Genomic DNA, 24473 nt, shown 5'->3' with positions numbered 1-24473 from the left:
CTTACAAATGAATTTCACTGGGACTTTCTGTGAAATTCAAACACTATTTTTGTGCTTATAAAATATCAATCAATCAGTTATAAAATATCAGTCATCATCCTGGGGTGTCACGTTCAGCCCCCCTTTGGAGAAGGGAACTGCCTTGTTATTTATTTTGTTATCTCTAGTGGTTTTACCAATTGAGAGGGTTTTTTAGCATCAATGGACAAAGAGTCTGAGCTTTGCAATGGTGTATGTGTTATAACACTGCACTTTGAATCAATGACTGATAAAAGCATTAATTTACGACAATGTTATTGTCAGACGCCGCTGTCTAATTTCAAGGCCATTGGGCTTTAAGGGTTTAAATGGGCAGTTATAAAACTCAAGTCTAGCCTTGCCTCTGCCTCTGGTGACTTGTATTACTGCATCCTGTGCCAACTTGACTGCTGCAGCAAGTGACTGAGACTGCTTTTCATTTGTTGGAGTGCCAGCAGAAAGTAACAGTGAGGTGACTAATTGTGCATCAGGAAGAGCAACTATTGCTAAACAATTAAAGGGAACTTTTCAGGAAAGTGGTAAGCTTTTTTTAAATCGTTTTTTTGTTTGTTTAATTTTCACTTATAATGCCCCTTTTGATTACAAGTGAAAAGTAAGTTTCTCCAAAGGCTAGGCCTATATTTTGAAAGCGTTTTGTATGAACAAGTTTGTAGTGCAATATTTCAGTTGCATGATTAAGCTCCTGTTTGCGAAGAAAGCCACTTTTTAAAATTATCTGCTAAATCATCACCTCTGACTAATTCTGGTTTGTGCGAACCAGCTGGAAGAGTTTTTAAAAGCCGACAGTAAAGAAATCTTGGTTCATCTCTGGAGGTACAATGAACAGATGTTTGCGTGGAGAACCAGGAAACGTGTTGCATTGTGGTCTCCAGTTCCTGTTTTGGTGAAAATGTGGTGCTGTGCTTGCGCACACAGGCTTCGTGGTGGGCCAGGCCGGGCTGTACCAGGCCATTGGCATGTTCTTGGTGGCCTATTTCATCATTAGCATGACAGTGCTGTCCGTCTGCGCAATCTCCACCAATGGAGCGCTGGACGCTGGTGGGGCCTACTGTATCCTTCACTGTTCCTCAACACCCTGTGTTTCTCCCACCTACCTGAAGCTGAACACAGGGAATATGTTGTATTGTACATCACCATAAACCACTGTTGTTTGAATTAAGCGATGAATCTGTGTATTGCCTCTATGCCGATCATTGACTATGTTTCCACACACACATGTACGCACACACACACACAAAATGGTATGATCAGATGAAAGGGAGTTGCTTGGGGCTGTCAGGGCTCAGGTAAAGCAAAAATGTAGAGGCCTCTGTGTTTTTGTGAATGCACATGAGACTGTGTGCCTATGAGAATATTTATACATGCATATGTATAGCGTGTTTGCGCATGTGTATATATCAATTCTAATGTGTTTCAGGTTTAGTGAAGAAAGTGTTCCAGAAAGGGAGAAGTAGAATGATGTAGGGGGGATGGGAAAGAAGTCTGCTTTCATTTCTTGTTTTTAGGCCTGTAGTGAGTGTGTGTGTGTGTGTGTGTGTGCATGTGCATGTGCATGTGTGTGAGTGTGTGTCTGTGTGTGCACACGTGTGCGTGTCTGTGTCCGTGTCTGTGTGTGTGTGTCTGTGCGTGCACGTGTGCATGCGTGTGTGTGTGTGTGCGTGTGAGTGTGTGTGTATGGCAGTCTGCACATGTTCTGCAATAGCACCCAGTCTGTGTGAGGTCACCAGCCTTAACCCCTCCTACCTCAGACATGATCAGCCGAGCCCTGGGGCCTGAGTTTGGGGGCAGCATTGGGATCATGTTCTTTTTCGCCAACGTGTGCGGCAGCGCCCTCTATGTGCTGGGCCTGGTGGAGGCTGTCATTGCCACCTTTGGGATTCCTGAAGGTAACACACAGTTTTCATCATGATGTCTTCAGATCATGGTGCCTTTAGAGAACATGAAGTTTGAGAGCCAAATTGACAGTATCATTACATGCTTTTACATTTTCTATGGCCAAATGAGCAAGGTAGAATGTGATTTCTGTAATGTACCTACGTACAGTGTGTGCTGTATTTATGTTTAACCCCTCCCCCTCCTACAGATACAACGGCAGTCGCACGGACCGCCAGTCAGGTCCTGCCCCAGGGGTACTGGTGGTCCCTGCTCTACGGGACAGTCATACTGTTGCTGTGCCTGCTGGTCTGCCTGGTGGGCGCCCACATCTATGCTAAGGCCACCTTCCTCATCTTCATCATTGTCATTGTGGTGCTGGCCACCATCTTCGTCAGCTTCTTCGCAGTTAGTCCCAGGCAGGTGCTCCTCCCCCCGTCCCCGCCCAACACCTCCAGCCCCAGCAGTGCCAACTTCACTGGCTTTAAGCTGGACACACTGCTGGCCAACCTTGAGGGTGAGTGCTGGGCACATTTAGAGTGTGATGTGGGGGTAGTGGGAGTGTTCAGATGATCAGGTGCTGGGGGGGCAGTGTTCAGGCGAGTGTATGTTTGGGGGGGGGCAGCCAGTGGAAATGTTCAGGCAAGTATATGTTGGGGGGCTCAGTGGTAGTGTTCAGGCGAGGGGAGGGCTGTGGGAGTGTTCAGGTAAGGGGGGGGGGGGCACTGGGAGTGTTTAGGTGAAGGCGGGCCAGTGGGAGTGTTCAGGCGAGAGGGGACAGTGAGAGTGTTCAGGTGAGTGTATGCTGGAAACGGGATTTCCTTCACTCTGCTTCTGTGCCTCCTTCAGTCTGTTTCCTTCTGAGTTGGGTTCCGCTGGAATGATTTGCCCTTTTTAGCATTTGTTGTGGATTTCATTGGATTCTGCAAGGATGCGTGTCCCTTAAATACAGGCTAGATAGAATACAGACCAATTTTTGTGACAGAGAAAAATGCAATTTTTCCCCTTTCAGTGAAAGACTAATTCATTATGTTGTGCTAATAATCCAAATCCTTTCCATAAATCTGCTGGCATGTATTGCTTAACATCATATGAGCAGCGTGACTGAGTGATTTATGCATGCTTCAGCGAGGAGCTAAACCAGCGGACTGAGCAGTTTGTCACTGTAACTCAGTTGCACTTCCATTAATTATCCGCTGGTTCTTGAAATTGGCTACATTAATGTCGCAAGCATCATGTACATTGGTTGGTACATTAATAACAAGCATGTGTATGTATATATTTATGTATGTTCCCTCCAAAAGCAATGGAAACGGTTGAGTGAAATTTGTTATTTTGGCTATGCGCTTAAGGAATTCAGATTTAAGGTCGAAAGATGAATATGTGACAAAAGTACAGACAATCAGCTTTTATTTCATGGTATTTACATGCATGTATTTTTTTTTTTTTTTTACCATTTTACAGAAATGGCCTAGTCTCACATAGACTAAAATCTTACAAGCATACTGGCTAGTCTGGCAGACAACTTGTGTGAGAATACTGAGTGTGACACATCCCCCCCCAACACCCCCCCCCCCCCCCAAGCCTACGCCTGTGCTGGAGCAGGCATCTTGTGTAGACAAAGTTCACGTGAACACTGAGCAAACACCCATGACACTGACACCGATGCAAAGGTTCATCAGGGAAGATGCCATTTTAAATGACCCATTCCAATTTAATAATTCTCACAGAAAATGAAGAGTGAAATGATTAATGGCATGCTCGTTATATTTCCTTAATAATAATGAGCATTACTGTTAAGAATATTAATAATCATGCAGTGTTGTGCTGTGAGTACATGTAGCTAATTTGTTGATTGTCTGTTTTAGTGTTGTTTATGCACTTACTGTAATAATTTCTTAAATAATAAACATTATTAAATCCTTAATTATTTGTTGCAATATAATTGTGTAGTAATAAAAGTATGTATAGCGGTAAATGTAAATGCAAAGCACTCCACATTTGCAAGGCCTCTGTGTGCAGTGATAAGCTTTCAGCTTAGAGAGGTTCAGTTTCTGGCACAATTGATCCGCAGAAGATTTCCCAATGTGTGTCACAGGTTTCCCAGCAATGTACAATAAGTGCTGGCCGCTGTAGTTAATGATTGTAAAGCCCATAGCTCCATAACATAGTGTTTTGCTGAACTAATGCAAAAAAACGGTTCATTCTAATGTGATTTCCATCCTCATATGTACCCCCCCCCCCAGCTGGGTACACAGTGGACTACACCACGGGAATCCAGATGACCTTTGCCACGGTGTTTGCTGTTATGTTTAACGGCTGCACAGGGATCATGGCAGGATCCAACATGTCCGGTAGGTGTATATTTGGGCGTGTGCGTGCGGTGCGGGCGTGTGTGCATTTATGCCTGCGTGTGGGTGTGCATGCAAGTATGTGTTTGTGTGTGGTGGGGGAGAGGCCTGGATGTTCTTAAACGTGATGCTTTTGACTGAATGCTTGTCCTGTCCCGGGACCCTGTGTCACAGGAGACCTGAAAAACCCCAGCTACTCCATCCCTCGCGGGACCATCACAGCCGTCATCTTCACCTTCATCATCTACAACCTGCTCAGTGTGCTGGTGGCCTGCTCCTGTGACCGGTCAGTCTCCCTCACGTCTCTCAGTCCCCGTCTCTCTGCTTTCAATCACTTTATTCATGTCTGTACATTTTCTCCGTGTCTACTAATTATTAGTTATTTCAGCTGTTTGTTTGCTTAATTTTCTTGGTTAATTATTGATGTGCCTTTTGCTGTTATATCAAATGTATCAAGGGAATAATGCTTTTAGAAGTAGAAGTCGAATAGGAACGAACAGCTCATTATTTACACGTTGATATTTGGTGTGGGAAAGGGGGCCTGCGTCCATACTTATAGGGGGTCCCAGGGATCCTTAGGCCTGTTTTCAATGTCTTGAGCTGAGAGAGTTGTTGGTGTACAGGTCACTTCCTCACCCAGGAGGATGCAGGAGGCACAATTTTAGAGTCATAATAGCTAGTTTGTAGTATTTCAGCTTTCTTGGATTGCGATTGCATTTTTCACCTGGATTTAGAAAATCCAGCTCACCTGTGACCTGTCTCGCCTCTTGCTGTTGTCTGCCTGCACTGGCTCATCTTTAGCACCCTTAACTAAACTGGGCTCTCTCTGAACCTGTACGATAAGTTCTTACTTTTCTTTTTAGTCTGTCACTGTGGTCAGATAGTCTCTCCCTATGAAGCCCAATAAAACTGAAGAATGTGTAAGTCTTCTAATATGTGATATAAATTAGTTTAATTAATTTAGTGTGTTTGTTTGAGGCAGCTTGTTGTTAGACAATAGAGCGATGTATCAGAGCTGGGTAGGGTGTCAGGATGTGTACTCCTGACATTGCTGGGTATTTGTTGTCATATGATCACATACATATTATGCAAAATACCTTCTTATCTCGATTACGTTTTATTTAATCATGCCTGAGTTGACACTTTAGTCAAAACAATGTAGTCTTTATTTTATAAAAATTCTTATGAATTTCGTCGGCTTCTGCTTTCTTGGGTTTGGATTTCCCCATCGGTGATTTTCCGGCCTGCGGAATGTGTATGTGGTGTATGTACCGCCCATATGCGGTCTGACCGTGTTTCTGTAGGCCGGCCCTGGAGAAACAGGCCCAGGTTGTGTTGGAGTGTACTCCTCATGATTTACATGGTGTGAAAATGGTTACACTGTGACGGTATCAGACTGTAATTCTACTGTTATCAGATAATCGTAGCTGGTTTAGTGTTGGATTCAGGCTGCGGTCCAGTTGAACTTGTTGGCAGTTTGCCTGCGTGCCGGTGTTCTGTCTCTATCTCTTATCCGTCAAGATCTTGTGGATTTTATGTCCTCCTACTCCTCCTTACCGAAACTCCCCCTTTACCGTGTCCGCCCATCAATAAATCTGCCTCGACTGTGCATGCTGGCACCGTACTAAAGCAGGGGTTGCCAAAAAATGAAACGGCAGGAAAAAACTGTGTTGTCGAAAGGAAAATCAATACGGCCTTTCGACTGCGTCTGTCGGTTGAGCCGTCTGCCGCTTCCCCCAGCGCACCTTTGATCTGTATGTGAAAAGGCTGCACTCTCTGATTCACCGTGTAAGTAAGATCAGCAGCGTTGTCTCCATAGAAGTGGGTGTGTTTTGCACCGGAAACCCAGTTGCAGTGTGGCTGCTTGTGTCACACAGGTTTGTAACCGCGGTGTGTGAAACCACAGCCGCCCTGGCCCCGCCTCCTTTTGGCATCACTGGCTCCTCACATGACTTAAGTAGAGAGCAGCTCAGTGGGCGTGTGTATGTATGTGTACCTGATTGCCTGATTTGGTGATAACCTGATTGGGTGGAAGCTCCCTATGGAGGTTCAGCTCCAGGAAGTCTCCTCATGACGGGGTTCTGGTGCGCTCTGTGGTACTTCTGTGGCTGGTTGCTCAGTGGAGTGAGAGAGGGGGGATCTGTGAACTGTTATGAAACACTGCCACACGTGCAGTTGGGTTTCCCTGTGAAACGTTTCAGTGTAACCTTTATAAGCAGGTGCGGCAACGGGCCAGAAGCGGTCTTATTGTCTGTAGAGGAACCACTTTGCTCAGACGAGCTGTAAGAGGAAGATGAATAGTGAAGTGCCAGATTTCCGAGTTCCTCCAAAGAGAAGAGGAAGTGGGCAGGCGAGGGGGCAGGCTGTTGTCACTTCAGAAACCACCACATCAGGCTCTGGGGTGCAGTGGACACTCCTGGGGCATTCCAGTCTGCATGTTTAGACTTTTATTGGTCAAGGAATCAGAGTACAACGGCCATTGGGACCGGATCAGGGAAGTCTTTATGATGTTTATAGTCCTGGAGATGAAACGGCCTCTCTACACGCACACTGCAGAATACATTCACAGGTAAAGCCAAGTCAAACAATGATGTTGCAAAATGGCATAACTAACACAAGTTTGCAAAGACGGAAGAAAACCATTCTGCAGCACCTGAGCTCTGTGCTGGAAAGCCGTACTCTCTGGCTTAAGAAAAATAAATAAATAAAACTACCTGAAAGAGCAGGATTTATTTTGGGACGGTGGATTACTGTGCTTATCAGAACAAGACACACCTGTGTGTAATGTTTTTGGACAGGTGGAGAAAAAAGCATTTAGGTGAATTTACAATATAATTTGCTCTCATTCCATGGAAACAAATATTAGTTCATTTCAGTTTTATTTGTATAGGGCTAGAGAGCTGTCACAAAGATGTTTTATATTAATACTGCATTATAAATAAATGCATAGTGATGCTTGAGTTCCAGATATTTCTATAGCAAACCGTCAAAATTGCATAAAATATTTTTTTTGTGTTTATATTCTTACAGTTCATTAGCAAACACACAGCTGGTTTTCTGTTGGCCTCTTGAGAAACAAAAATTACCAGGGCCTGTTTACTGCTCAGTAACAAATGCAGTATTTATTTATTTCTCATTTATTTTTTTTAATTATTCATAGTTTCCAGCCAGGACTGTGAGACATCTTCAGTTTATGGGCTTAATTAGCCACCCCTGACATCACAGCAGCAATATCACTTTTATTGGATGGCAGGTTCTTATTATTTATTTTTTTTAAAAAGTATTTTAATGTTGTTACAAAAATTGTATTTCGTAAAAACAATAAAATGGCTAAAACTCAGACCTTCATGCTTTTGTGTATGTCTGGACAATACATTCAGATCAGAAATTGTATTTGTTTATCAGATTACTTTTAATTGGTGACAATGGCTAAATGAAGAATAATTATGCGCTTTTCACTTTTGTAGGTTTATTAAAATGTCTTTCAGTTCACATTGCTGTCCTATAGACATGGCTCTTCCATCAAGTAGTCTGAATATACAGTATTTCTTTGTGTTTGTACATTTCTTTTCTGAAATGCGAGCCATATTGACTGCTCCCAGTAGATGGCAGTCTTACACTGTTACAAACGTGTGATTGTTGCTCCCCCTAGTGTTTAGAAGCTGTTTTGCTCAAGTTAGCCATTGAAAACACTACGCTCAAAAAGCTCTGTTCTCTGAAAAATTATTGAGTAATCTTACTATTGTCATTTAACATGTATACCTATTTGTAGCATGAATGTAATTTAGCATTTTTTGATTGCAGCATTTGAACCTATGTGGGTATATTAAGGTTAACAGGCCAGACCAGTAAATCTAGGATTTAAAATGCATGTATCTGGTTTATTTTCCACTGATACAATATATTGGTACAAAGGAAGGCTCAAACTAATGATGTTATCTTCAGCTTGATGGAAGGTCTTGCTGCATCAGTGGTGGAACAGATTTTTGCTAAAGTGCAGAGTATTTGCCCAAAGCAAAGACATGACATTTTCACTTGTACAGCTGATGCAATCAAGTTACCCAATAAAGCAACAGCAGTTGTTTGAATCTGCTGACAATGGGTCCCAACTAAACATTGCTGTGCCCTTATAAACCTTAACCAGTTGTCAGCAGATTCAAATAACTGCTGTTGCTTTATTGGGAAACTTAAACTAAATGAAGTGAAAATGTCAGTTATGTCTTTGGTTAGGGCGGCGCGGCGGCGCGGTGGTCTGCGCTGCTGCCTCGCAGGGCGGAGGTTCTGGGTCCCGCATCCCGGGCGTGGGGTTTGCCTGTCCTCCCTGTGTCCCGGTGCTCCTGGCTTCTCTCACATGCTAGGCTAGGCTACGCTCCTGCCGAGGCACTGGCCTCAGAGCCAGAGTGGGTCCCCGGGCGCTGCCCTGTGGCTGCCCACTGCTCCCGGGTGGCAAGGACAGGCTAAATACAGAGGTCAGATTACCCTCCACAGGGTTCAATAAAAGTGCATCTTCTCTTCTGGATCGTGTCTTATATCCCAGCATGTCTGAATGCAGGGGGTGAGGTTAGCCTGATGGCTCTTGTCCTAGTGTCTGTCGAGTCGAAGTGTCCCGGGTAGTCTGTGCCAAGGGGGCCGTTGGTCGCGGGTTGTGGAGTCTGTGGGTGGGCATGGGAGTGTATGATAGCGGGGTGGCCCGGTGTATGCTGGGTAGCGAGTCGCGGGTTGCGGACTCTCCCAACGCGGGCCACGGGATGGGGAATTTGGGCCAGCAGGGCTGGGGGGAGGGAGGGGTGCGCTGGAGTCCCTCTGTGCAGTGATGATGCTCTGTGGGAGATAAGGAGCCCATTAACCCCCTGACAGGACTGCAGTGGAGACGGATAGCCCGCTGTGCCAGGCTCTCCCAGCCCCTCACAGCCCCTGTGCTCCAGATTAAAATCCAATACCGCCTGTCCCCCTTCCCCCTGCTCCCCTCTGCTTCCCCCTGCTCCCCTCCACTTCCCTCTGCTTCCCTCTCCTGGCTTTCCGTTATGGGGAGCAGTGGAGCGTACGGGTGGCGGAGAGGGAGAGGGAGAGTGTCGTGTTAGTGTCTTTTTGGAAGAACGGGAGGGTGTGTGAGTGTGTGTGTGTGTGTGTGTGTGTGTGTGTGTAACTGTGTGTCCACACGCACATGTGCAAGTGTGCCCGTACGTGCGCGTGTGAAAGGGTGGTGTCACCCTCAATGCCGTCCATTGTGAAACCCTTTCAGTAATTTGAATTTGAATTGAATGAACTTGAATTGAGGAGTGTGAGAAAGAGACAGGGACAGAGAGAGGTTGAGTGCACACGGGTTTGAGGGAGAGTTTGTGTGCAGGAGGAGCTGAGGGAGTGTGTGCGTGTGTGTGTTTATCAGAAGCGGAGTGTGTGTGTCTATACTCTGTACACCCCTCTCTTGGTGACCCTCTGATAAATCCCTGCATGCGTTTGGAGCTTATGTATTAATTACTGTGTGGATAATTATATTAATTATAATCTCCCATCCCTCTTTTGTTCTGCTATCTCCAACATACAGCCTTGTGTGTGTGAGCTCCTGGCTCCCTCCCTCCCTCTCTTTCCTTCCCTCTCTTATCTGTCTCTCTCTCTTTCTCTTGCACTGTGTTGCTGGTTCGTGTTCAAGGGGGGAGGGGGGTTGAAGTGATGCCAGACATTGTGAGGCAACAAGTCCAACACTCTACAGCCCAAACTCTCTCCCTGCTGTCCCCACCCTTCTCTCTGCCCCCCCCCCCCCTCTCTCTCCCTCTCTCCCCCTCTGTTCTTCTGCTATCAGGCCAGCACATAGCGCAGGTCTGTAGTTGTTCTGTCATTCTCTCTGTTCTGGTGCTATCTCTGGGAGGCAGTGAGCTTGTTCTCCTCTGTTGTTGTGCGGTGCCCTGCTGAAGTGGGCCGGGTCCAAGCCTGAGCGAGTCCTCCCTGCGCAGCGTGTCCGATGGGATCATCCGGAGCCCGCATAGCCCCGCTTCCCCCGTTTAACGTTCACCTCCGCTCAACTCCCTGCTCACTGCCTCTGCAAAACCTCCGCACGCGTGTGTGCGTGTGCGTGTGAGAGAGAGAGAGGAGAGAGAGAGAGAGAGAGAGGAGAGGGAGAGGGAGAGGGAGAGAGGGAGAGAGAGAGAGAGGGAGAGGGAGACTCATCCAGCCACTTCCACTCTCGGTGTCATTGAGAGAATGGAGATTGGAGGGAGGGAGGGAGACGGAGAGAAAAGGAGAGATCTTTAGTGGGCTTGTGAGCTATTGATCCCATTTAATAATCCTCAGCAGCAGCCGCAGCCCCAGGGAGCTCTTAAGTTAAATGTGTGTGTGTGTGTGTGTGTGTGTGTGCGTGTGTGTGCATCAGTGTGCGTCTCTCCCACTCTATCAGGGCAAAGGATCCTCTTTCTCTCTCACCCTTTTCTCGTTGTGAAATATTTATTTGATCTGTTTTTACACTCAAAAAGCAAATGTGGTTCCTGTTACTCGGTGTATCGCTTGTAAACACTGAGGGATGTCGGAGGCCTTGCCATCCAGGGACTTGAAGTGCGCGTTTGAGTGTGTCATCGTTTCGAGTGCCGGGAGAGAGGTGCGTCGAGTGTTCCTGAACATTTCATGACGAGGATGTGGAATTTGTCCATGAAAGCTTAAATGGCTGCTTTGCCACCTCCTTTAAAAGCACTGACTAATGGAGGGGCCTTTGGAGGGAAGAGGTGATGGAAGCTTAAGTGCATTTCTTGTCTGTGTGTCGTAGCCGCCGCACTGACCTCGATCGAGGTCGAGGAACCGATGTCTAGTCCTCTTGGAGCGTAAAGCCTGACATTTGGAAATCCTTGGCTGTTGGAGGAATTGCCCTCAGATTGCTTACATTACATTTACATTACATTACACTCACTTAGCAGATACTCTCATCTAGAGTGAGGTACAGTGGGGAAGAACATAAGAAATACAAATGTGTAGCATCACCAATAAGGCACGGAGGCCCCTTCTGCTGTAGCCTTGGTTCACCTCAACAGCGCTGTGTTCGAGTAAGGCAAGGAGCCCACCTCTCTGCTGTCACGCAGATACATCTGTAACCCATAGCAACATGAAACACCCCTACCCCCTGGTAGGAGGCCAATTTCCCATCCCCAAGGGACGCACAATCATGCCCTCCCCCTGTCTTCCTCCTCCTTTCTCTTGGCGATTCAAATGAAGAGAATTTTTCAATTTGGGTCAAATTCAGGTCAAGGTTAAGTTGGGTCCTCCAAGTTGTGGGGCTGAGTTTGTTCCGTTTAGTTTTTCTGGTCACAATGAAGATCTGTTCTCACCGGAGACAACAGCACTCCTTGAACCTGAAGGACTCTGCAGTAGTACTCCTAGGGTTTGCTCAAAAGACAAATACACAAATATATATATGATTGAAATTCTAGGCCTTCAGACTTGTTTAATTCCAGCGTTCAGCATAATCCCCCCGCCCCCCAACGCACCCACCCACAGGCAAGAAGTAATTTCCATCTATCATGCTTTTTAGTACTTTTTATTTAGCTCTCTTCCTGGAGCTCATTTCTGGGCAGCAATGCGATCAATGATTTACATTACGGATTTAGTGTGAGGAATGGCGACGTATGCAGCACCAAACCTCGATTCTCTCTCCCATACCCCCCCCCCCACACCACCACCCCCCCCCCCCCCCCCAGACCAACAAGCTGAAAGTGTGCCACACACTGAACCTTCCTTCTCATTCACAGTGCAGGCTGGAGCACGGTACTGCTTCTTTCATTAGCCTGATGACGGTTTATCCTTAATGTCTCATTTACTGTTCTGTACATAGGAATGTGTATGTTCTTCTTGGTCTTGAAATATCCTGTTAAAATATAACTTACAAATTGATGATCACTGTTTTAGGGTGTCTGAAAAATATAATTATTATTATTATTATTATTACTATTGTAGTTGTTAAATGTAAGCCTCATATTTCACATCATATATAAAAATGCCTCTTTAATGATTACCCATGATAAATTGACTTTGTTTCAGAGCAATTTGTGTTTACAGCTTTGTCCTTAAAATTCTTGAAACACTTAGGTGATAAAATGTGTTCAACCAATCTTCATTATTAAAACAAAACATAAAAGAAGAGACACTTTAAAAACTAACATGGCTGTTAGCCAAATGTTCTCCTTGTGTGTGGATTATGAACGTTTTCCCCTACATTCCAGGTATGTAGGAGACTCAGCTACTCCAAACCCAAACAAGTTTTAGACTGATCCTCATACGGTTTTTTAATGGGTTTTTTTTTTCTTCTTCTTCAAAAACAGTAATAGTTTAATTATCCTCTCCTTTACAGTTCTCAAATGTGGTTAAAACCACATTTTTTATTTTAAATGGTTTTCAGCTAAACATGAAGTTAGTAGGCGACCCTTGTACTAAGTAGGCCTACACAGCGAACTCCCGTATAACCGACCTCCTACACTGAAGGAGAGGCGTACATGAAAGGTCGGATAAACCGCGGTCGTGTCGGGAATGGCAGTTCATGAAGTAATTTCAAAATGTCACTATGCAAAAAAATGAGTTCTTTCGACGAGTCGGCTTTTTTTATGACCGACATGTAAGATTTCACTGGTTACATTTCATTTTATTTTTCACTATCGAAATTGGCATAACATGCACATTTGGCGACAGTAAATTAGGTTAAATAATAAAAAAAAATAGACATTCGTTTAACTTCACGACATGCAATTAATTGACAACAGATTGCTGGCTGTCACAGCCTAGTTGCAGTAAATGAGTTTAATTACTCTGTTGTTCGAAAATCGAGCACATCGGGATTATGAAATCATCTATCTTTGTTTGATTCTATCTAAAAATCATTCACATACTTACTGGGGAGGTTCGGTAGCTAGTTTTAGCTTGCACCAAGAACTCGATGCACACTTGCGTTATTGTAGGCTATTCGCGGAAAAGTTGGCATTTAGCCAGTCTGTCGGTCTCGACGAGAAAGTGAACATTTAAATGAGGGATAATTCCGTAGGTTGCTTTTGCGGGAAGCTGGTATGCGGGCGTTTACTGCCATTTATTTTAGGAAATGTATCCTTAATTATTGATCATTTCTTTATCAGGATGGAAGTCGTGCGATAAATCGCGAAGAGAATTAATGGTAGGCTATGCAACAGTAATGAATTATACAGCCCGTGACGGTAATTGTTATTAATTTCTCTTTTTTAGAGTGCCTACAAATAATTTCCTCAGCTTTGGGATGGAAAGTGTATGACCTGTTGTGCACCATAGTCAGAAAATCTCAATGCCTGGGACATACGGTTACCTGCTGGAGTTGCTGTAGTGCAATGCCATAGCACCGACAAGGTTTTGCCCATATTCTGCATGGCAATGAGCAGGCTGGAAATTCATGGACGTAGTAGTAATAATAGTAGTTATACTCCAGTTTTTTTTATCTTTCTGTAATGTACAATGAAAACATTCTCCTTTGGTTACAGTTAGGCCATTTGAAAAATAATGTGTTTGGCAGAACGGTGTAGTGTTCGATATGATTTACTTGAAATGCCATTATTTTGATATGGTTAGATGATTAAATGGTAAAAGGTCAACTTTATTTTCACTTTGCTAATGCACCAGGCTTCCACTGCCAGAATTTTGTCATTTGGACCGTATTTTCAAATAAGTGTCGGCAAACCCTTACGATTACAAATGTTAATTCCAAATTTATATCTGTTCCATCCAGTTTGTCCTAATGGCCCCCATTTCACATTAGCATCTTATTTTTACACACAGACATTTTTATATTTTACTTGTTACTTAATGCGGGAAATCTATAGGTAACTACGGACATCCTGAGTCAGTCGATATACAGTAATGGCTATCACTACCGTCTCCGTTTCTTTCAGTAACATGGCTGTTAGCGGCATTTTGTCAAACTGCGTATTTACAGTCGCACATCCTCTTCCGCGCTGGAGACTCGCACGCCTCTCTCGTTTAATGTGACTTGAGTGTTACTTGAGGCGTGTGTAATTGCGCGGCAGCAGCCTTGACAGCATTTACCGATCAAATTGGCCGTAATCGGCGATATACGAAGGCCTGCAGCACGCGCATTGGCCATTGTTCTGCTTTCGTATTTTTATTCTTCTATTCACTGCCTGGCAAAAAAAAGTAGCGCACACTGATATTTCATTGGACCGCCTTTAGTTTTGATTACGGTGCGCATTCGTCGTGGCATTGTTTCGACAACCTTATGCAACGTCACAACATTTATTTCCGTCCAGAATTGCATTCATTTTTGGCCAAGATCTTGTATTGACGGGAGAGTCGAACCACTCCGTAAAGTCTTCTCCAGCACATCCCAAAGACTTTCAATGGGGTTAGGACTCTGTGGTGGCCAATTCATGTGTGAAAATGATTCCTCATGCTCCCAGAACCACTCTTTCAGAATCTGAGCCCGATGAATCTTGGCATTGTCGTCCTGGAATATGCCCGTGCCGTCAGGGGGAAAAAAATTCATTGATGGGATAACCTGGTCATTCAGTACATTCAAGTACTCAGCTGACTTCATTTTATTGCCGCATAACGTTGCTGAGCCTAGACCTGACCAATTGATGCAACCCCTGATCATAACACTGCCTCCAGAGGCTTGTACAGTGGGCACTGTCCAAAAAATCCAAACGGTGACTTTTTTTGGCCAGGCAGTGTACATTCACTGGATGTAAAATATCTAATGTCAATTTTTTATTGACATTAGAGTAAAGAAAGAAAGAAAAAACTGGAGGTGTGGGCAGGGGGTTAAAATGCACTTAACTGGCTGATGTCTGTTTTTTATGTTATAGTGTGTTTTATGATACCACCGCTGTGCAGTTGGTCTGCCTTGACTGCAGTAAGAGCGATAGTAGTGGTTATTGTTCAGCTTGGCTACCAGCTCGCTAATCCAGTTTTGTCATTTAGCCGACAGTACATTCGCATCCTAGCATATTTCATATCTGAGAAAATTTCATACGTCACGTAAACTTTTCTATCCACCGATTCTTGTTGTTACTCTGAAGATACCAAAGGAATGATAAAAAATCATAATGGAGAATATGTTACATAATGGAGAATACTCCTTATAGCCTATATAGCTCCTTACAGTTAGGAGTAAGCGATCTGGTCACTTGTCAGTAGTTCAGACTGTGAGGACATTTTTTCTCTGATTTTAACAAAATATTTATAATTTGGTTTTGTTTGCCAAAATCAACATAAATCGATTTCCTGCTAAGGTTTTTAAATTTAACGGTATCCATTGGTGATAATGGTGTATTGCTGACATTTGCAGCTGGTGTGATGTAACAATTAGTATAGTGTTTACCATGCATGAGAAGACGTCTGCTACACAGTGTTGACTGAGAGAAAGGTTACTGTATAATTCTGTATGGTTAGAGCTTCTACCTTATGCTTACAAAAATGGATCTTTTTTTAAAAGCCTCCACAGAAGCCTGACCAAAACTAAAAGGACGATTTATAACAGTTTATTCATTCATGCGTGTTCAAGAGTGAGTGTGGTCCAGGGGCGCCTCAGTAAATCGCACTGAATGAATGTGAGTAGTGTCTGTGTGTGCGTGTGTGCGTGTCTGTGAGCGTGTGTGTCTGTGTGCATAGCGTGCGTGTGTGTGTGAGCGTGTCTGTCTGTGAGTGTGTGTATGTGTGTATGTGAGCGTAGCATGCATGTGTGTGTGAGTGTGCGTATGTGCGTGTGTGTGTGTGTGTCTGTGAGCGTGCGTACGTGCACGCGCGTGTGTGTGTGTGTGTGAGTGTGCGTATGTGCGCGTGTGTGTGTGTGTCTGTGAGCGTGTGTGTGTGTGAGTGTGTGTGTGTGGTTGTCTTTCTGCAGTCCTGCAGTCCCTGCTCAGTTGTTGAGTCTCTTATTTCTCTCCTGTCGGTGCTCCCAGCCTCCCATTACACTGTGCTGTCATGCTTTTTATGAGGTCTTTGTTTTCTCGGGCAGCGGTTGAAAATGTCAAACGCACACAGATTTATTCAGCTCTCTGCCAGCCATCAGGGGGATTAATAACCACTGCGACACACCCATACACACACACACCCATACACACACACACACCCATACACACACACACACCCATACACTACACACACACCCATACACACACACACACACACACACACACACACACCCACACACACACACACACACACCCATACACTACACACACACCCATACACTACACACACCCATACACTACACACACACACGCACCCAACACACCACACACACACCCATACACACACACACACCCATACACTACACACACACCCATACACACACACACGCACCCATACACACACACACGCACACATACACTACACACACCACCATACACACACACACACATACACACACACACACACCCATACACACACACACACCCATACACTACACACACACCCATACACACACACACGCACCCATACAACACACACACCACCCATACACACACACACCACCATACTAACACACACACACCCATACACACACACACACCCATACAACACACACACCCATACACTACACACACACCCATACAACACACACACACACCATACACTACACACACACACCCATACACTACACACACACCCATACACTACACACACGCACCCATACACACACACACCCATACACACACGCTCACATACACACCCATACACCACACACACACCCATACACACACGCTCACATACACACCCATACACACACACACACACCCATACGAACACACACGCTCACACACACACCCGTACGCATACACATACACACCCATATGCATACGCACACACACACACACTCATACGCACACCCACACATACACACCCATACACACAAACACGCACACACATACACACCCATACACACACACACACACACACACCCATATGCACACACACACACCCATACGCACACACAAACACGCACACACACACACACCCATACACACACACACACCCATACGCACACACAAACACACACACACACACACACACACAGGTGCTCAGTTAGTACTAACTCATCTCAAAGCCGCTGTTTAAGAAGCTCATAGGTTTTGTTCTCCTCCTCCTTCTGTTTTCGTGTGGAATGATTGTGAGTTCAGATCATTGTATCGACCAAACAATACTTAATAGGTCTGTGATGATAACTATTAAACTTGCTCAACCTGAAAGAAACGTGATGGGAGTATTAATTAGGAGAGAGGTAGACTGGGGCTGAGAGGCAGAGGGGACCGAGCGAGACCTGTGGCAGGACTGTACCCCCGCGGTTGTGGTCATGGTCATGGTCCTGATCTCTTGGATTGTTGCTGTGCTTCATCCATCTCCAGCTACTGACCATTGAGCAGGCTTGAGGTAATGCTTCAGTGTTTCCCAGCGTGCTTTGCGCTTACGGGAACAGCGAGACTTCTTTATTTGCTTTGCTTACTGGGCTGAGATACCAGCGAATGGTGGGGGTGCCCAATGCTGACAAATAAAGGGGGGAAGAAAACGGCAGAGCTCATAACTGATTAATGGAGCCTGCTTTGTGTAATGTGAACTGAGCACTCTCCATTTCTCCCTCCCTCCCTCTCTGAGACTAATGCACTCAGTGTGTCCCTGCCATTCCAAACGCTGCGATCAATAAGCAAATTGCCTCTTACACAGAGAAGGCAGCGCGTCCAGAAGGGCTGTGTCTGAGCGGGGAGGAGGAGAGCTGGAGCCTCATTCGCTGCTCCTGTCTCAGACGGTGACCTCATTCGCCGAGACTAACACTCCGTCCTGATGTCACCAACTGCAGCCCAGGGCTTCCGTCACCTTTTGCCCGTCGCTCTGCTACTTCCCAGAGAGCTGCAGATCGGACCTGACCACATGCTGCCACACATGCTCACACACGCGCACACACACAGTTACATATACACTGGAGCATATGTACATAAATATACCTTCTTGCACACACTCACTGGCACACTTGCGCACGCACATGCATACACACATACTCACGCTCAGCCATTCATACTTGCGCAGTTACGCTGTCAAGCATGCTCCTTTGAAAGCAAACGCACATACACATAGTCATAGGCTTGGAGAACACAGAAGTCCACTCTTGTTCACTGCAGGAGAAGTGGTGATGGTGTTGTGAAAGTGTGTATCTGCTCAGAGGGGAGGAGAGGGGTGGGGAGAGGGTGGGAGGGGTGGAGGAGGAGGGAGGAGAGAGAGAGGCAGGTTAAGAGAACGAGTGAGCGTGGCAGAGGAGAGGAGAGAGACATTTGTCCCTGTAAATGTGATGCTGAGTGTACAACTGAGAAGACCATCGAGTGACCGTAAATGACAACATTTTAGAGGCATGAATTTGTGAAACTCTGTACATTTGTGTAAACATGTATTTTTAGGATCATCATTAGTGGTAATTAGACATCAATTAACTGTAATTGGGCCGCTGCTGCAATTATGCCGAGTTGAATCACCAAACCTCACAATGACAGCGACACATCCCAGGATCTGTGGAGTGTTTCTTTCTTTCTTCCTTAATGCACAAATAAAGCATGCAGTATTTTGATAGACCGTTCCATTCTGCTGTTTTGTCTGATTGGGAGTGTGGCTGAGATGCGTGTGCTGTTGTCGATGGAGTGTGCTGGATGCGTGTGTTGCGTGTGTGTGTCGATGAGGTCAGTCGTGTGTTGTGTGTCTGATGATGCGATCGTGTGCGTGTGAGTGTCGGTGGTGTGCGTGTGTGTGTGTGTGCGTGTGTGTGTGTGTGTGTCTGCGTGGTTGTGGTGTGCTGCCCGCTGTGCGGTGTGTGTGTGTTCCTGCGTCCGGCCGCGGTGTTCTGCGGCCGCTGTGGCCGGCGCCGCGGTGGGGCTCCCTCCGTTGCCGAGCGCTTCCCCCGGGGGCCCCGATCACAGCCGCCGCTCCGCCGGGACGCTCATTACAGTAATGGCTTCTCTGGCTTCTGTTCGCCGGAGTCTTCGTCCCGGATCTGTCATCGTTTGAGTTGGTCTGATTTCTGCGTGTCACCCCTGGCTGCTTATGGCTCGGTGGACGCTGGTCTTTGTAGGCCTGCGGTTTCGCGGTGGTGGGGGAGCCTCATTTTCGCTCGTCTCTCCTCAGCATCCTGTTGCAGAGGGACTACAGCTTCCTGCGGGACATTAACGTGTGGCACCCCTTGGTGACCATCGGCGTGTACTCCTCCACCCTCTCCGCTGCCATGAGCAACCTGATCGGGGCGTCCCGCATCCTGTACGCCCTGGCGAGGGACGACCTGTTCGGTAAGTCCCTTGTGCTCTACTCTTCTCTCTCCTACTTATTTTATTCACTCCCTTTCTGCTCTCCTCTGTTCTGTTCTCCTTGCTTCCCTAGGCACGGTGCTTAACCCTTTCAAGTGTGAGATCACAAGCATGTGATTAGAATGTTCTTAACTGAACATTCTAATGCTCATGTCACAATCACTACTGGCAATTGAGGGCAATAAAGTTCTAGAACACTGACTTGAATTAAAAAAGAACATTCCTAAAAACCTGCTCTCTGAAGCATTAATGGAACGATTGTGTTAATAACTTCCAGGTTTGGTATATTTTCTGAACTCATCAGATGGAAACCTAAAGGCAGCGCGTGTGAGTGTGCGCATGTTGGTTCTTTGGAGCCCACGGTCAGTCCTGCGCTCATTCCTGCTCTACAGCGAAAGGCTTTGGTGCCCCCCCCCCCCCTGTCCTGTCTCTCCTGAAGCCGTCGGCGCGGTGGAAGGAGAGCCCCGCTGTGGGAGGCGTGACGGATGTGTTGTGCTTCCTCCATCCGACCTTAGCGCTGTACCCCGTGCCCACTGAGTGATGGATGGTCCGCTCGGCCGAAAGTGCTGCCAGCTCCACCCTCCTCCATCCATCTAGCGTGGCCAAAGGGTCAGCTCTCCTCCGCTAGCTCTTTCTTGCCTTCTACACACCGCTTTCTTTTCCCCCCTTATCTTATCTTTTCTCTTCTCATTCTTCTTGTCTGCCCGTATTCCTCTCCTGCTCTTTCTTCTTTTCCCGCCTCCGTCCGTAAGTAAGCGAGTGTAAGTGACGGCCGATTCGTCGAAGTCCAGTTCGTTGCGAGTGACAGAGCTGTCTAGCCTCGCCTGCCTCTGTCGCCCCCTGCAGGCAAAGCGCTGTCACCGGCCAAGAGGACCTCGCGTAGCGGGAACCCCTGGACCTCCGTGCTCATTTCCTGGTTCCTCGTGCAGGTGAGGGAGAGCGAGAGCGCCACCGCTGGCATCCTTCTGCAGTGCAGCTGAGGTGAAATCTCACAGCTTTTCACCCTCTGGCATGACTCCTGATTGGACTCTGCCCGTCATGTTCTGTTCCTGCTGTGAGTTCAGGCAGATTTCCCGTCATGGCTGAGCAGTTTGCTCAGCACTGTTTGCAGTGTTTTGAAACTCCCTTTGGAAGTAGTTCACTGTAAACACCGTAAGGCACATTGTGGGAAACCATTGTGGGGTACCACTGCTTTAGCCTTCTTGGTGGTGGCCTTTAGGCTACTGATTCTGGATCAGCTAAACTTTGTTGAAGAAACTCTTTAATGGCAAATGGCAATCAGCAGTGCTTTACAAATGTGAAAATATCACTGTGTGTTTCCCTGCAGCTGAGGACATTCAATAGCATGCGAACCAGGAGTAGCCGCACTTTTTTTTTTTAATATCACATTTTTGTATTCTGTAAATATAAGCAAAAATTGTAATTATGTTGCAATTATCATTAATTGTTCGTTTTAGCTGTTGGGGAGGCACTTTGCGGTACTAATTAGCTGTGATATTTTTAGATGCAGTCTACCGATGGCGAGTGCCGTGTGTGCCATACTGGAAGCTGAGTGAACACGTTACGCGGGGCTGCGCGTTTGTGAGGGGTGGCTTGGCGAGGGGGGAGGGCCGGGGGGAGGGCCGGGGCGGGGGGGGGGTGTTACGGTGGAGGAGAGGTCAGGTGCGGTGAGTTATGTGCCTCAGAGTGTGGAAAAATGCCCCCTACCTTTCACACTCTGACTGCAGTTTAATAGAGGGGGGAGAGGATGCGTGATCCTCCCTCCTGCTCTCTTCTCTTCAGAGGGGGGTGGCAGGGGTGGTGGCGGTGGGGGGGGGGGGAGGGGGGATGGGCCCAGGGGGTGCACCCCAGGGGAGGTGGTCCTTCACTGGGGCACAATTAGCAGGAGATCGTTAGCGGGATGGCTAGTATTAGCGCTGGTTGCGCAGGCTTTCTCCTCATTAAAATGATTCACGGGTTGACACCAGTGAGATGCTAATCGTCTGACTTGTAAAACAAACACAGTGAGAGAGAGACAGGGGGAGGGGGGGGGCAAACCATTTAAGAGCTGACAGATACTGATGGGTGTTACTCTCCTGGAGGGGCCCAAGAGGCAAAGTGAGATGCACAGAGAGAAAGGTATCCAATGGGGGGGTGGGGAGGGGGCGATGTGTTTAATATACAAAACAGACTCTTTATGACTCTAGGCTTTTTACTCTGGTAAAAGCCTATTGATTCTGCTAATGCTCAGTCTCTGAAATCCATTGTCCTGTAAACAAAAAGCTCTGATATTCTCTAAATTGTAGCGGCTCCTGATTTTGATGTTCCTCAACGTCATATCGGCCGTTTTAAAGCTCCTCAAAGAGTTTGTTGTGTGATACTGAACTGCCCTCGGATCGAATCGTGAGTGGAGGCTTTGTAACGATGAGGGGGTGACCTGCTATTGACCGAGAGCGCAGCAGTGCCGTCGTGAGGACTAGATCAATGCTACTAAAACTGCCCTGGGACAGGCCTGATTAATAGGCAAGCGGTCTTCAGTAATTAGTCATTGTTGGAGGCGAGGTCCGAAAGCAGAAAGGTCGGGTGTCTAACGACCCCGGGGGGCCTCTGATTGGCAGCCGGCGAGTAGATGGCAGGTGTGATCCTGTTTGGGCCCGTCTGCGTCTCAGAGAGCAGTCTGGGAGCCTGGCAGTGTTCCAGTCCGTCTCGCTGCAGAGAGAGGGAGGGAGGGACAGAGAGACAGGCGGTGAGAGACTGCGTTAAGCGCACTCCAAACACAGACCTCACTCGCTTACTCCTCTCCTGTGGCAGTGATTATGTTAAGGATGCTCTGTCACCTGTCACTCTGTTAAACCGGAGATTAGCTCCATTACTAGCCCCTTTCCTCAGACGCAATTAGGACCGCGACAAAGAGTCATTCCCATTAAAGAGAAAATAACTCCTGCTGGTCATTACCTCCCCACCTACACAGGAACAAAGCTGACCAATCAGCAGACAAACCAGCTGTGAGGAAATGCGTGTGTGAGTAAACGTGTGCATTTGGATGTGTTTTTTTGTGTATTTTTTCCCACCATGCATGTGTGTGCCTGCAGTGCATGTGTGTGTGTGTATGCTGCGGTGGTTGCTGCATTGTGTGTGTGGTGTGCTGTGTGTGCTGCTGTGTGTGCATGTTTGGCTGCACGTGCATGCATGCATGTGGTGTGTCATGTGTGGTGTGTGTGTTGGACTGGTGTGTGGTGTGTGTGTGTGTGTGTGGGTACGTGTGTGTGTGGGCACGTGTGTGTGTGTGTGTGTGTGTGTGCGTGGGTACGTGTGTGTGCTAGGATGTTCACATGTTCATGTTTGTTTTAAGCTGGCCTCGTGAGTTTAGAAAGGTAAGTTCTGCTTCCCCCTGCTGAGAGGCGATAATATTGTCACTTGCATCTCAGCTCCAGCCAGGCACACATTTAATTGTTTTCTTTAATCATATGGCTTTTTTCTCTGAGTCCCAATGCTGCACTGTTTTATATTGAGGTGAATTTGCCAAAGCACTGTTTAACTTGAATTTAAAAGAAAGGAAATGGAATGCAATTTAAATTCAGTTGTAAACCTTACTTAACTGAAAAATGCACAGGCTGCGTGTGTGTGTCTGTGTCAGTGTGTGTGTGTGTGCGTGCGTACGTGCGTGCGTGCGTACATGCGTGTGGTGAACAAAACAGTTGGTGAACAAAAGATGGAAACACCTGGGTGTATGCAAAGCATGTATACGCGATGCTTCAGCATTAGAGAAGCAGATAATATCCCAGCATGCATAGAGCCACATTTGCAAATGCTGGACAGCCCCGGTTGTCTGTAATTATCGCTTTTCCCAGTGTGATCCAGCAGCTGAGGATTTCAGAGCCGTGGCCATTTATTTGTCGCTCCGTGCGTCTCCCCCAGCTGGCGCTGGCGCGGTCCAGGCTCAGTCCGGGCTGTAGGGCGCGGTCCAGGCTCAGTCCAGGCTGTAGGGCGCGGTCCAGGCTCAGTCCGGGCTGTAGGGCGCGGTCCAGGCTCAGTCCGGGCTGTAGGGCGCGGTCCAGGCTCAGTCCAGGCTGTAGGGCGCGGTCCAGGCTCAGTCCGGGCTGTAGGGCGCGGTCCAGGCTCAGTCCGGGCTGTAGGGCGCGGTCCAGGCTCAGTCCGGGCTGTAGGGCGCGGTCCAGGCTCAGTCCGGGCTGTAGGGCGCGGTCCAGGCTCAGTCCGGGCTGTAGGGCGCGGTCCAGGCTCAGTCCGGGCTGTAGGCGCGTCCAGGCTCAGTCCGGGCTGTAGGGCGCGGTCCAGGCTCAGTCCGGGCTGTAGGCGGGTCCAGGCTCAGTCCGGGCTGTAGGCGCGGTCCAGGCTCAGTCCGGGCTGTAGGGCGCGGTCCAGGCTCAGTCCGGGCTGTAGGGCGCGGTCCAGGCTCAGTCCGGGCTGTAGGGCGCGGTCCAGGCTCAGTCCGGGCTGTAGGGCGCGGTCCAGGCTCAGTCCGGGCTGTAGGGCGCCTCGCCACGCTGCTGAATGTCTTAGCGGGATGTTCCTCTGGAGCGGGCTGATTAATTTACTCAGACCTGTGCTCCTCCCACTCCCAATTTCAGCCCCAGTAAGTTTCGTTAGGTAGGGAGCGCCCTCAGTGTGACCTGGGTATTAAGTATACTGTACGTCGTTAGCAGGACATGGTCAAGTGGCAGGAAGTCATGGAACTATACACAATTACTGCGAGGGAAATGCTTATGAATTCACGACATGTTCATTCTAGCACCGGCACTGTTATTTGTTACACTCCAAAACGTATTTAATCGGTCATAGCTGTCCTCTGCTCTGTAAACAACATGTAGTTCGGTGAAAATTCAGCAATCTCGCGTGTGCATCTATGGCCTGTCATCAAGAAGCATCGGCCGCTGTCCAGGCCCTTCACAAGGATTGATAAACACTTCAAAGCCGCTGCGGC

The 24473-nt window shown here is 47.2% G+C and overlaps 1 protein-coding gene across 1 annotated transcript in view; it reads left to right on the top strand.

Annotated features, from left to right (window-relative positions):
* The window catches only part of zgc:153039 (uncharacterized protein LOC767698 homolog), a 41421-nt gene that overhangs the window by 2806 nt on the left and 14142 nt on the right, over positions 1-24473 (top strand). The window contains exons 2-8 of the mRNA XM_064301858.1: positions 955-1089; positions 1788-1925; positions 2123-2428; positions 4158-4265; positions 4437-4548; positions 19377-19534; positions 20399-20481. Coding sequence (XP_064157928.1) covers positions 955-1089; positions 1788-1925; positions 2123-2428; positions 4158-4265; positions 4437-4548; positions 19377-19534; positions 20399-20481 — 1040 coding nt within the window. The remainder of the gene's footprint in view (positions 1-954; positions 1090-1787; positions 1926-2122; positions 2429-4157; positions 4266-4436; positions 4549-19376; positions 19535-20398; positions 20482-24473) is intronic.

This window comes from Anguilla rostrata, chromosome 12 (genome assembly GCF_018555375.3).
Source record: "Anguilla rostrata isolate EN2019 chromosome 12, ASM1855537v3, whole genome shotgun sequence".
In the NCBI taxonomy this organism is placed as follows: domain Eukaryota; kingdom Metazoa; phylum Chordata; class Actinopteri; order Anguilliformes; family Anguillidae; genus Anguilla; species Anguilla rostrata.
This window is presented reverse-complemented; position numbering and strand designations above follow the sequence as displayed.